Source organism: Nerophis ophidion, linkage group LG24 (genome assembly GCF_033978795.1).
Source record: "Nerophis ophidion isolate RoL-2023_Sa linkage group LG24, RoL_Noph_v1.0, whole genome shotgun sequence".
Lineage (NCBI taxonomy): Eukaryota > Metazoa > Chordata > Actinopteri > Syngnathiformes > Syngnathidae > Nerophis > Nerophis ophidion.
This window is the reverse complement of record NC_084634.1, coordinates 19,714,659-19,728,398: the sequence shown is the minus strand read 5'-3', so window position 1 is coordinate 19,728,398 and position 13,740 is coordinate 19,714,659. Positions and strand designations below refer to the sequence as shown.

The 13,740-nt window shown below is 42.9% G+C and overlaps 1 protein-coding gene across 1 annotated transcript in view; it reads left to right on the top strand.

The window, feature by feature from the left end:
* LOC133541912 (cytospin-A-like) overlaps window positions 1–13,740 on the top strand; it is a 52,550-nt gene that overhangs the window by 21,548 nt on the left and 17,262 nt on the right. The window contains exons 4-7 of the mRNA XM_061885635.1: window positions 4,023–4,096; window positions 6,281–6,807; window positions 13,432–13,516; window positions 13,573–13,648. Coding sequence (XP_061741619.1) covers window positions 4,023–4,096; window positions 6,281–6,807; window positions 13,432–13,516; window positions 13,573–13,648 — 762 coding nt within the window. The remainder of the gene's footprint in view (window positions 1–4,022; window positions 4,097–6,280; window positions 6,808–13,431; window positions 13,517–13,572; window positions 13,649–13,740) is intronic.

Genomic DNA, 13,740 nt, shown 5'->3' with positions numbered 1-13,740 from the left:
CCTGCAGTGTTTTGTGACCAGCAGGCACTCTAAAACCCACTGGATGATGCAATAAACGCCAAAAAAAAAATACACAGAACGATAAAACTTAAACTACAAGTCTCATTAGTCTCTGTTTGGACCAATAATCACAGAAATGATAACTTCTGTTTGAAGTATGTCTATTATGTATTTGTAATCACTAGGTGTCACTCATGTATTCCTTTTTGTAACATGCTATGTCAGGGGTGAATGTTAGGTCGATCGCGGAAGGTGTGTCAGTCGATCACCAGCCATGCATGGAAAAAAAAAAAGACCTAAAAATTAGCTATCATCAACCTTCACTATGACGTCACTTGATTGACATTCAAGGCACGCAAGGATCTTGTGAGATGAGGCTGGCTGCTGCCAGCACAGTATTAAGAAAAAACAAAGACTGTCGGGAAGGCGAGAAACACTTTTTTTTTTCAACAGACTGTCACGCTGGACCTGCTATCAAAAGCCTGAAGACTGACTGGAAAGTTCCTGTCCTCACAATAAAAGTGCTGCTCCATAATGCCTGCGCTAACAGTTTCATAAAGCAGGGGTGTCAAACGTGCAGCCTGAGGGCCGGATCAGGCCCGCGAAAAGGTTTCATCCGTCCCGCGGGATAAGATTGCTAAGTATAAAAATGTACCTACATTTTTTAAAGAAATCCATTAGCTCCGTAGCTTGCTAGCTTGTGCACGCCAGCTTTCTGAGACTCTTATCTTGTTAGCGCAGGCAAGAGGAAGCAGCGCTTTTATTGTGAAGATTGGAAGTGTGCAGTCGGTCTTTAGAGTTTTGACAGCAGGTGCGTCGCTAATGTGTTGAAATAAAGTGTTTCTCGCCTTCCTATCTATCACTTTTTCTTAATAATGAGCTCGCAGCAGCCAGTGTCATCTCATAAGACCCTCGGGTGTCGTGAATGTCAATCAAGTGACGAAAGTGACGTCTTGGTGAAGATTGATGATCGCTAATTTTTAGGTCTATTATTTTAAATGCCTGGCTGGCGATCGACTAACACACCCTCCGCGATTGACCGGTAGCTTGCGATCGATGTAATGGGCACCCCCTGTGTAGATGCTACATATGTATCAAATAAACCACCGAGGAAAATGATCAAACTAAATAAATAACATCCTGTATTTTGATTTTGATATAATTTTTTTTATCTTGATAGAACAAAGATTAACACCAACGAGTTGACTGATTATCTCATGACATATTCAGAAAACATAAATAACAACAAAGTATATATACTATTAACCGCATCAGGTAATTGTAAAAAAAAACAATAAAAAAAAAAACACACAACGACATTATGAGTTGTACAATTTCAGAATTGGCTTGTTCTATTTTTAAACAAAGAAAACAATCTGAAGCTGTCTTTATTTTTAAATGATCATGCCGTGATTTAACCAGTCCAGCCTACTTGGGAATAGATTTTTCTCCATGTGGCCCCCGATCTAAAATGATTTTGACACCCCTCTCATAAAGCTAGTGCACACAAGCTAGCAAGCTATGGAGTTTACCGTCGATGTATTTCTTGTAAAGTGTATAAAAACGAGTATGGAAGCTGGACAAATCAAATGCTAAAACCCAACCACTTTCATGTGGTATTGGACAGAAATACTTTTTTTCTCCTGCACAATGTAAGTTGGAAAATGTGGAAGTTATCAGCATTATTATGTCTGACTCCAATCAATGCAAGTCATCATAATCAGGTAATACGCCAACCTCTATTATTTTCTTCACGAAAGAAAGGAATCTATATGCATTAAACATGCTTGTCATTTAATTAAACACCTTTAACATGTAAACAAAAAACGTCTCTTTAATAAAGAAATATGATAAATATAAATGAGGTACATCACCTTGACTTTGGTCATTTGAAAAATAGCTCGCCTGTTAAACTGTGGGCACCTCTGTGCTAGGTGAAGAAGTGTACTTTTGTACTTTTTTCCCCATATTTTTGAATTGGGGCTGCTACTAACGATTATTTTGATAGTTGATTAGTCAACGATTATCTTAACAATTAGTCGGATGATATTACAGCATACACATACTGTATGTAATGGCTCTGATTTTTCAGTCGACTTCTAAATGCATCTTATTTTAGGTATGTGCTTATGAACAACAAAGATGATTCATTCATTCATAAATATGTATTTATACTGTAACTGTGCTGCTCATTCAGCGGTTACAAAAATTAAAGTGATTATTAAAATGTTGTCCTTTTAAAGAAATATAAAATAAAAGGAATGGCAAATTGCTATAAAAAAATTTAAAAAATACCTATTTTATGTATTAAAACAGTTGAATTAGCAACAATGAAAACAACACATTACAAAATCTAACTTCCTCAAAAATAAAAACTTTTTGTGATTAAAAAAAAATATATATATATATTTTAAAGCTGTACACTGGTATTGATAATTGATTATTAACTCTTGGCAATTAGCACTCTAATAGACTCGATGTTTTTAATTCTCTCTCTGCTTTTTAATAGATTGTATGTTTAATCTTAGGATGCCTCTGCATTGGTTTATGTATGTTATCCTGCCTTTTTTCACGTCATTTCAAATTGACGCTACTTTAAAAAGTACTTTAATTGATTTAGACAAAGTTTTGCTGGCTGTCTTTGGCTAAAATTATAGTTTAAGTTATTTTTTTACACTACTTCGTCCAACACTTGTTATCTAGCTAGTACAAGCTAACACTCTTGCTGAGGCTGATACTGCTTCCTTCCTCCAGATGACCGACATCATGTGTCCGCTTTAAATGCATTCAAAAATCCTGCTTACAACCTTTTACTGTAAATGTTTTTCAGCATTCTAAAAAATCCTCTACATCAGGGGTGCTCACACTTTTTCTGCAGGCAAGATACTTTTCAACTGACCAAGTCGAGGAGATCTACCTCATTCATATTTAAAATGTATATTTATGTATTTAAGAAAGAGACCTTTTTCTTAACAAGTTGATGGTGTTTAATGATAATAGAAGCGTATTTAACACATAGATTCCTTTTTTTCATGAAGACAAGAATATAAGTTGGTGTATTACCTGATTCTGATGACTTGCATTGATTGGAATCAGACAGTGGTGCTGATAACGTCCGCATTTTCAAATGGAGGAGAAAAAAAGTCCTCCTGTCTGTCCAATACCACATGTAAGTGGTTGGATTTGGCATCTGATTTGTCCAACTTGCATACTCGTTTTTAAACACTTTGTTATGAGAGTAGCATATGTGTGTGTGTGTGGCCCGTTTAATGTGTGGCAGCAGCTGAGTGACGTCAGTGAGTGTGTGGGCGAGAGAGGAGAGGGAGCGGTCGCTGAGGGCGGGGGAGAAATACATTGGCATCAAACTCCGTAGCTTGCTAGCTTGTGCACGCTAGCTTTCTGAGAGTCTTATTTTGTTAGCACAGGCAGGATGAAGCAGGTCTTTTATGGTGAAGACAGGAACTGTGCAGTCGGTCTTTAGAGTTTCGACAGCAGGTACGGCCCAAGAGTCTGTTGAAATAAAAAGTGTTTCTCTACGTCCTGTCAGTGATTTTTTTCTCAATAATGAGCTCGCAGCAGCCAGCGTCATCTCACAAGACCTTCGGGTGCCGAGAATGTCAAACAACTGACGAAAGTGAAGTCTTGGTGAAGATTGATGATTGCTCATTTTTATGTCTATTTTTTTAATGCCTGGCCCTGGCTTGCGATCGACTGACACAACCTCCGCGATCGACGTAATGCCCACCCCTGCTCTATATAGTAATATCCCCCTTTAGTCGTCTTTATATACTTTTAATCCAATATGATAATGAGCCAATCAGTGACTACTATATTGAACAGCATGCTCTGATTGGTTTGCTCTCATACTAGTGTGGTATTGATCTTTGTACTTCATTTAGCCATTTTAATGCTTGAACGCTTAACTTCTCTCTCTGCCTGCTCTCTGAGTGCAGATATTATTTGTTTTTACAATGACTTAATTCTCTTTAACACACCTGTGTCTTTCATTTCTTATGTGCCAGAGCTGCTCAAACACTTGATAGCCGAGAGAGACAGACTGGCAGAGGAGGTGCGCAATTTGCGAGAGATGCTGAGGGTGAGTTAAACCTGCCGTTGTTTCAACGTAAAGGTGAAATTACAAAAACATAATTTCTCCATTGTGGGATAAATACAAGTCTATCCTATCGTATCCTATCCTATCCTATCCTATCCTATCCTATCCTATCCTATCGTCACTTTGGAGAATTCTGAAAAGTGCTAAAAATAAAATAAAAATCTCACTAAATAATGAGTAGTAGTTACTTTACGTTTCTTATATAAACTATAAATACAATTTAAGTGCAAATGAAAATGTGTTAATGTCCTTGCGTATTACCTTTGCTTGGTAAACGACTGATGTCTGTAAGCACCTTCCGTTGAGAGGGCAATCAGGTTTCTTGCGACAGTTACATTCATTATTGGTTTCAGAGTCGTTTAGTCTGGGGGTAGGCAGTCCTTTTGCAATTGCTTTGTTGTGGTTTGAAATGATTTGTTGCATGTTATTCATACAGCTGTAGCTCAATTTAATGTTGTTCTTGTTGAATATTTTTCTTAGGGTGTTGCCTTTGGGGAAGTGTTTGTCGATCAGAGTGAGGAACTTGCGGCCGATGTTGGTTGAGACGTCTTTGCTGAATGGCGGATTGTACCAGATGATGTTGTTTCGTTTTCTGCTCTTTTTTGGTTGGTTTCCTGGAGTGAATCAGGTTTCTTGCGACAGTTACATTCATTATTGGTTTCAGAGTCGTTTAGTCTGGGGGTAGGCAGTCCCACCCCAGGAAACCAACCAAAAAAGAGCAGAAAACGAAACAACATCATCTGGTACAATCCGCCATTCAGCAAAGACGTCTCTGCGATGTGGTGAAGCCGCTATCTTTGAAGTGACGAGGGACGTTTGTATTGTCAGCAACATTTTGAGTCCAATTTTAGCACTATTATAATTGTATAATATTAATGCAAGTAACCCTTTTAAATGCAATACACTTTTATTTTTCATTTAGTATTTTTGACCACTGTAATTGGAAAGTTAATAACTTTTGGGTGTAGAAACAATGAGAATAAATTGGTTTTAACCTCTGTTAGCAAAAATTGCACTTGAATGAATATTTAACATCTGCAAGTGCAGTTTTTTATTTAGGTTGGAAAAACTGTTTTTAATATTTTTTTTCTGCCATATCTAATTCGGCATATTGGTTCGTTCGCCAGTGTTAACGGTCTAATCTTGTTAATCAATTTTAATACATTCATGGGACTTTATGTTTAATTTGTTGCTACATTGTTATAGTCCGCTAATATTGCGGCTACGGATGGGTACCAAATGCCCTACTTTTTGGGTACCGACCAATTAAATTAAAATCCAACGGTGCCTTGTTTTGGTACCTGAGTTGCACGTGACGTCACACCCAATCACTTCAGCAGCACTGAGAGCATGCTCAGCCAAATTTCCCCTCTGTAATGTTTCAATTTTCAATGCCAACACAGAAATCGACTCAAAACCACGCTCCGTAAGTAAGGCTCCACTTTTCCACAAATGTGCTAGCTTGATGCTAATACACACCGGCTTTGCTATTGACATGCTACTGATTAGCATTAGCAATTTTACATGGCGATTTCAACACCTCCCAGTGTGGCAATGTAAACTACAACTAAGACGCACGTTGCACTCAAACAGCTGCTGCGTAATAAGTACAATATTTGTAGTATTAACTCTTTGCAGGGCGCAAATATTGGAATGACCAACACACCATAAACTATACATTACTGCCATCTAACTTCTTGGACTTGCAACTGCAATTTAGTCTTGCAAATTTAACAAATCAACAGCAGTTATCATTATTAACACCCAAAAGTACCAGGAATTTGTACCGTATCGGTTCAAATGTGAATGATACCCATACCTATTTTAGGCTGAAGTCCAAATTTAGTCAAAGTAAAAGAATGCTTGCTTTATTTGATATTTGATTTCCAAATAAAACTAAACAATTTATAACAACTTGACAGCAGTTACCCTTATTAACACAAAGTACCAGGAATTTGTACCGTATCGGTTCAAATGTGAATGATATCCATTCCTAATTGGGGCTGAAGTCCAAATTAAGTCAAATAAAGTTAAAGAAAGCTTGGTCTATGTGACATGTGGTTTCCATTTTGTACTGCCACCTAAGGACTGGACTCAGGTCATAGAGTGAACAGATTTACTTCTAAAAACGTACACACTAAAAGCTTTTTCCGCGCTTTATGGCAGACTGAAAGGTTGGAGTGGCATCGGTTCCAGTGTGACCTGCAGATTGCCGTGTCGGTGGCCGATCGTCTGCGGGCGGAATCGGAGCAGAACCTGACGGCGCTGCAGGGCGACTACAAAAGCGTTCAAAACCAGCTGGCTCAGGCCCACAGCAGACAGCAGGAGACGGAGCGGGAGCTCCAGCGTCTACGGTCCGATCAGAGGGACGTGTGCCTGAGACTGTCGGCGCTGGAAGTGACTCAGCAGCGCAGTCGAAGCGACGTGGACGACAAAACGGAGGACGACGACACAGAGACGCTGGACTCTGAGGAGAGTCAAGGACTGGACATACTGAGCATTATGGAAGAAGCCGAGCTGATGAAAAGACAAAAAGAGGAGGACACTGACGAGATGGCTGGGAAAGGTTTACAACTGACTGGGAAGGGCGTAGCAGAAGGATACCTCCGCAGTTTGGCTGCGCTGGAGAGGAAGAAAGACGGACGTAGTCACAGTGAGCCGAGGAAAATTGTCATGTCGGCTGAAAGATCTTGGTGAGTATGGACTACTTTTTACAACAAACACATTGTATGCATTTCTGCACAGGTTAAAACAGCCAATTGGCCTATTTTCGTTGAAAAGTACACAATCGGCCGCTGACAATTAATCTTGATCACGAACGTCGATCCCCTATGGCTTAAAAGCTATCATCTAATTATGTGTCTCCATACACAGTGTGGAGCCGTTCCCCTACACTAATAATAATCCCCTCCTTTATGACAAATAAACTGCATTTCTTTGTATTTTAAATAGTATTATCATTGGAGTAGTGTTGTCCCGATACCAATATTTTGGTACTAGTACCAAAATTATTTCTATAAATCAGTGTAAAAAAAAAAAAAAAAAAAGAAAAAAAGCAGAGTTACGTGACTGCCAACTTGACATTTCATTGGCTGGTTCTGAGACAGGATAAAGTGAGTCTTGAATTGTGAAACTACAAATATTTCTGCACTGAATTTTTACACACTGAATTCTAAAACACCGTATTCAAACAAACAGAATTTTTAAACACCCAAATTTTGCTCACACATTTTTATTCAATGACATTGTCAACATAATTTGGTGCAAAAAAAAAAAAACAGCTCACAAAATTCAAATGCTAAAAATTCAGCTAGATAAATTTAGTGTCAAAATAAGTAGTGATGTGCAATACCAATGACTTCCTTTCCGATCTGAAATTACTATCGGCAATACCGATACTTTGTTCTAATATACTCATCTGTTAAAATTTTTAAAATTTTTTATTTTCAAATATATCTAAAAACCAACAGTAAACATGTAAGAAAAAAGAGCAAATGTAATTTAAAAAAAGCTGACATTTTAATATAATAAATGATAATATACTTAGTCACCTATAACACAAAGGTTTGTCTTTAGATATATAGAATATCTGCTTTTAACATTTAAAAATATATATATTTGTCAAAATGCCTGCGCCCTTACTTACTTGCCTTTTCAGTATAGTGGAAAAAGTTTAGACACCCATCCATCCATCATCTTCCGCTTATCCGAGGTCGGGTCGCGGGGGCAACAGCCTAAGCAGGGAAACCCAGACTTCCCTCTCCCCAGCCACTTCGTCTAGCTCTTCCCGGGGGATCCCGAGGCATTCCCAGGCCAGCCGGGAGACAGTCTTCCCAACGTGTCCTGGGTCTTCCCCGTGGCCTCCTACCGGTTGGACGTGCCCTAAACACCTCCCTATGGAGGCGTTCGGGTGGCATCCTGACCAGATGCCCGAACCACCTCATCTGGCTCCTCTCGATGTGAAGGAGCAGCGGCTTTACTTTGAGTCCCTCCTGGATGGCAGAGCTTCTCACCCTATCTCTAAGGGAGAGCCCCGCCACACGGCGGAGGAAACTCATTTCGGCCGCTTGTACCCGTGATCTTATGCTTTCGGACATTACCCAAAGCTCATGACAATAGGTGAGGATGGGAACGTAGATCGACCGGTAAATTGAGAGCTTTGCCTTCCGGCTCAGCTCCTTCTTCACCACAACGGATCGGTACAACGTCCGCATTACTGAAGACGCCGCACCGATCCGCCTGTCGATCTCACGATCCACTCTTCCCTCACTCGTGAACAAGACTCCTAGGTACTTGAACTCCTCCACTTGGGGCAGGGTCTCCTCCCCAACCCGGAGATGGCACTCCACCCTTTTCCGGGCGAGAACCATAGACTCGGACTTGGAGGTGCTGATTCTCATTCCGGTCGCTTCACACTCGGCTGAAGATCCCGGTCAGATGAAGCCATCAGGACCACATCATTTGCAAAAAGCAGAGACCTAATCCTGCGGTTACCAAACCGGAACCCCTCAACGCCTTGACTGCGCCTAGAAATTCTGTCCATAAAAGTTATGAACAGAATCGGTGACAAAGGACAGCCTCGGCGGAGTCCAACCCTCACTGGAAATGTGTTCGACTTACTGCCAGCAATGCGGACTAAGCTCTGACACTGATCATACAGGGAGCGGACTGCCACAATAAGACAGTCTGATACCCCATACTCTCTGAGCACTCCCCACAGGACTTCCCGAGGGACACGGTCGAATGCCTTCTCCAAGTCCACAAAGCACATGTAGACTGGTTGGGCAAACTCCCATGCACCCTCAAGAACCCTGCCGAGAGTATAGAGCTGGTCCACAGTTCCACGACCAGGACGAAAACCACACTGTTCCTCCTGAATCCGAGGTTCGACTATCCGACGTAGCCTCCTCTCCAGTACACCTGAATAAACCTTACCGGGAAGGCTGAGGAGTGTGATCCCACGATAGTTGGAACACACCCTCCGGTCCCCCTTCTTAAAGAGAGGAACCACCACCCCGGTCTGCCAATCCAGAGGTACCGCCCCCGATGTCCACGCAATGCTGCAAAGTCTTGTCAACCAAGACAGCCCCACAGCATCCAGAGCCTTAAGGAACTCCGGGCGGGTCTCGTCCACCCCTGGGGCCTTGCCACCGAGGAGCTTTTTAACTACCTCAGCGACCTCAGCCCCAGAAATAGGAGAGTCCACCACAGATTACCCAGGCACTGCTTCCTCATAGGAAGACGTGTTGGTGGGATTGAGGAGGTCTTCGAAGTATTCCTTCCACCTATCCACAACATCCGGAGTCGAGGTCAGCAGAACACCATCCGCACCATACACGGTGTTGATAGTGCACTGCTTCCCCTTCCTGAGGCGGCGGACGGTGGTCCAGAATCGCTTCGAAGCCGTCCAGAAGTCGTTTTCCATGGCTTCCCCGAACTCTTCCCATGTCCGAGTTTTTGCCTCCGCGACCGCTGAAGCTGGACACCACTTGGCCTGTCGGTACCTGTCCACTGCCTCCGGAGTCCTATGAGCCAAAAGGACCCGATAGGACTCCTTCTTCAGCTTGACGGCATCCCTCACCGCTGGTGTCCACCAAGGGGTTTTAGGATTGCCGCCCCGACAGGCACCAACTACCTTGCGGCCACAGCTCCGATCTGCCGCCTCGACAATAGAGGTGCGGAACATGGTCCACTCGGCCTCAATGTCCAGCACCTCCCTCGTGACATGTTCAAAGTTCTTCCGGAGGTGGGAATTGAAACTTTGTCTGACAGGAGACTCTGCCAGACGTTCCCACCAGACCCTCACAATGCGTTTGGGCCTCCCAGGTCTGTCCGGCATCCTCCCCCACCATCGCAGCCAACTCACCACCAGGTGGTGATCGGTAGAAAGCTCCGCCCCTCTCTTCACCCGAGTGTCCAAAACATGAGGCCGCAAATCCGATGACACAACTACAAAGTCGATCATGGAACTGCGGCCTAGGGTGTCCTGGTGCCAAGTGCACATATGGACACCCTTATGTTTGAACATGGTGTTTTTTATGGACAAACTGTGACGAGCACAAAAGTCCAATAACAAAACACCACTCGGATTCAGATCCGGGCGGCCATTCTTCCCAATCATGCCTCTCCAGGTTTCACTGTCGTTGCCAACGTGAGCGTTGAAGTCTCCCAGTAGGACAAGGGAATCACCCGGGGGAGCACTTTCCAGTACTCCCTCGAGTGTTCCCAAAAAGGGTGGGTACTCTGAACTGCCGTTTGGTGCATAAGCACAAACAACAGTCAGGACCTGTCCCCCCACCCGAAGGCGGAGGGAGGCTACCCCTTCGTCCACCGGGTTGAACTCCAACGTACAGGCTTTGAGCCGGGAGAAACAAGAATTGCCGCCCCAGCCCGTCGCCTCTCACTGCCGGCAACGCCAGAGTGGAAGAGGGTCCAATCCTTCTCGAGAGAAGTGGTTCCAGAGCCCTTGCTGTGCGTCGAAGTGAGTCCGACTATATCCAGCCGGAATTTCTCGACTTCGCGCACTAGCTCAGGCTCTTTCCCCCCCAGTGACGTGACGTTCCACGTCCCAAGAGCTAGCTTCTGTAGCCGAGGATCGGACCGCCAAGTGCCCTGCCTTCGGCTGTCACCCAGCTCACAATGCACCCGACCTCTATGGCCCCTGCTATGGGTGGTGAACCCATTGGAGGGGTGACCCACGTTGCCTCTTCGGGCTGTGCCCGGCCCGGCCCCATGGGAACAGGCCCGGCCACCAGACGCTCGCCATCGTGCCCCACCTCCGGGCCTGGCTCCAGAGGGGGACCCCGGTGACCCGCGTCCGGGCGAGGGAAATCTGGGTCCATGATTTTTCTTCTTCATAAAGGTCTTCGAGCTGCTCTTTGTCTGATCTCTCACCTAGAACCTGTTTGCCTTGGGAGACCCTACCAGGGGGCTTTATGCCCCCGGACAACATACCTCCTAGGATCATTGGGACACGCAAACTCCTCTACCACGATAAGGTTGCAGCTCAGAGAGGAGTTTAGACACCCCTGATATAAAAATATAAAAATTAATATATTTGACATCTAAACTAAGTTTAGTTAGTTAATTAAAAATAAAATAGTAACTTATGAATTGTTCTTAAAAAATTACAACAACCATATTAAATGCTGTTAAATGTGTAACTGAACATTAATATTTTCATGCAGGCAGACTTTTTTGACACAGAAGGTTATGCGGTTAACCGTATTAATTTTATTGTAGTCTTAAATTGGGAATAAAACAAGAGTAAAGATGTTACAAAAATAATATTCATAGTCACATATAACACAAAGCTGACACTTTGTTTTTAGAATTGTTTTAGTTAAAAAAACATCAATTTGGCCCTCGCATACTTAGACTTTTCAGTATGCCGCCATTGGTGGAAAAAGGTTGAACACCCCTGATCAAAAGTATAAATATTTTGATTTGCGCATCGATATAACTATCTGGTATCGGCGGTATTAATATTTCAGTATCGATCCGCCAATCGCTTTAAAAAAATAAAAATAAACTTTCGTGAAAACACAAATTAAAGGCCTACTGAAACCCACTACTACCGACCACGCAGTCTGATAGTTTATACATCAATGATGTAATCTTAACATTGCAACACATGCCAATACTGCCTTTTTAGTTTAATAAATTGCAATTTTAAATTTCGCGTGAAGTATCCTGTTGAAAACGTCGCGGTATGATGACGCGTATAATGACGCGTGCACGTGACGTCACGGATTGTAGCGGCCATGTTGTTCGAGCTCCGATCCCAGCTATAAGTCGTCTGCTTCAATCGCATAATTACACAATATTCTGGACATCTGTGTTGCTGAATCTTTTGCAATTTGTTCAATTAATAATGGAGACTACAAAGAAGAAAGCTGTTGGTGGAAAGCGGTGTGTTGCGGCCGGCTGTAGCAACACAAACACAGCCGGTGTTTCTTTGTTTACATTCCATAAAGTTGACGGTGAATCTTTAATATCGAACAGAGCGGTCAAGCAAACATGGTTACCTACCACATGTCAAACGGCAGGTTTCGATGAGAAAATTGTGGTAATAAGTCGGCTCTTACAGTAGACATGAGCGGATAGCTTGCGTCGTTCCTTGTCCACCTGTCAAAGAGGCAGCTGTGGACTCTCTTGCCTCCTCCGACCGGCCTCCCCCGAACATGGGATGCTTCCACCGCGGAGGATGGGGAAAAAAAAGCTCAACCTGGCCCCAACGGCTGCCTTCACTTTGCCTCGTCGAGAAACGTGTCTTCCCTCAGAGACACTGGGTGTCACCACACCCGTGGCCACACCCCTCCGACTTTCAGGTACCATATAATCTCACTAAAACACTAGTAACACAAGCAGATAAGGGATTTTCCAGAATTATCCTAGTAAATGTGTCTAATAACATCTGAATCGCTCCCACTGCCCTCGACTTTTTTTTTCTTTTTTTTCTTCCTAGTCCTTCACTCTCTTTCCTCATCCACGAATCTTTCATCCTCGCTCAAATTAATGGGGAAATCGTCGCTTTCTCGGTCCGAATAGCTCTCACTGCTGGTGGCCATGATTATAAACAATGTGAGGAGCTCCACAACCCGTGACATCACGCGCACATCGTCTGCTAATTCCGGTACAGGCAAGGCTTTTTTATTAGCGACCAAAAGTTGCAAACTTTATCGTCGATGTTCTCTACTAAATACTTTCAGCAAAAATATGTCAATATCGCGAAATGATCAAGTATGACACATAGAATGGACCTGCTATCCCTGTTTAGATAAGAAAATCTCATTTCAGTAGGCCTTTAACCTCCGTACACTTTGATGGATAACTCGCTCTGACATTGTAAGTTAAGCAAATATTTATATATTAATTTTCATTTTCACAAAAAATTTACTATAAGTAATGCATTATTAGAGCGTAATAACTACATGCAGTAAATGTATTTTTCTGTCAAAATGGAAAATAGTAGTACTTTTTTTGCAGGTGGGCCAGATTTAATAGGAAATAAATTAAACAGAAACAATGCTAATTGGTTAAAAGATGTTTATATTGTGTGTGTATAAGTACTTTTTCAGCACATATTACAATAGTGTGATAACAAGGACAACTGATCATCTTGTTCACAATAATGTGATATGAAATGTTCATTTCAGTTGAGCAAAAATGTAAATAAGCTGTGTCAAGACATATTTGCTGACATAAAAATATTTTCATGGTTGTATTGATCCCAGTAAATGCACAAATATTTGTATGCACGCTATGAACCAGTCAGATTGTCCACTTCATGAGTATTCCAAAATGTTGTCCTGCAGGAGTCTGTCTCGTCTTCCACTGCCAACCGACTCGTGTCAGAATAACAACGCCATCAACTCGGGCACGACGATGCCGCCGTGCAAGGTAGGGAAGGTGGACTATTCAAGTCCGGATGTTCCTCTAATCAACTTCCATTGCAGAGAGAAGAGTCGACGCGGGCCAGGAGGACGTCTCATGGTTTCAAACGTAGGGACAGCTGCTCCTGCTTCCATGCAGGTGCGTTGGTGAAACCTGGTGGACCGCGGTCCGCATCCGTGCCCAGGCGCCTTTTCTGCAAGGACCCTTCTTAATTTAAGACGACCGAAGCT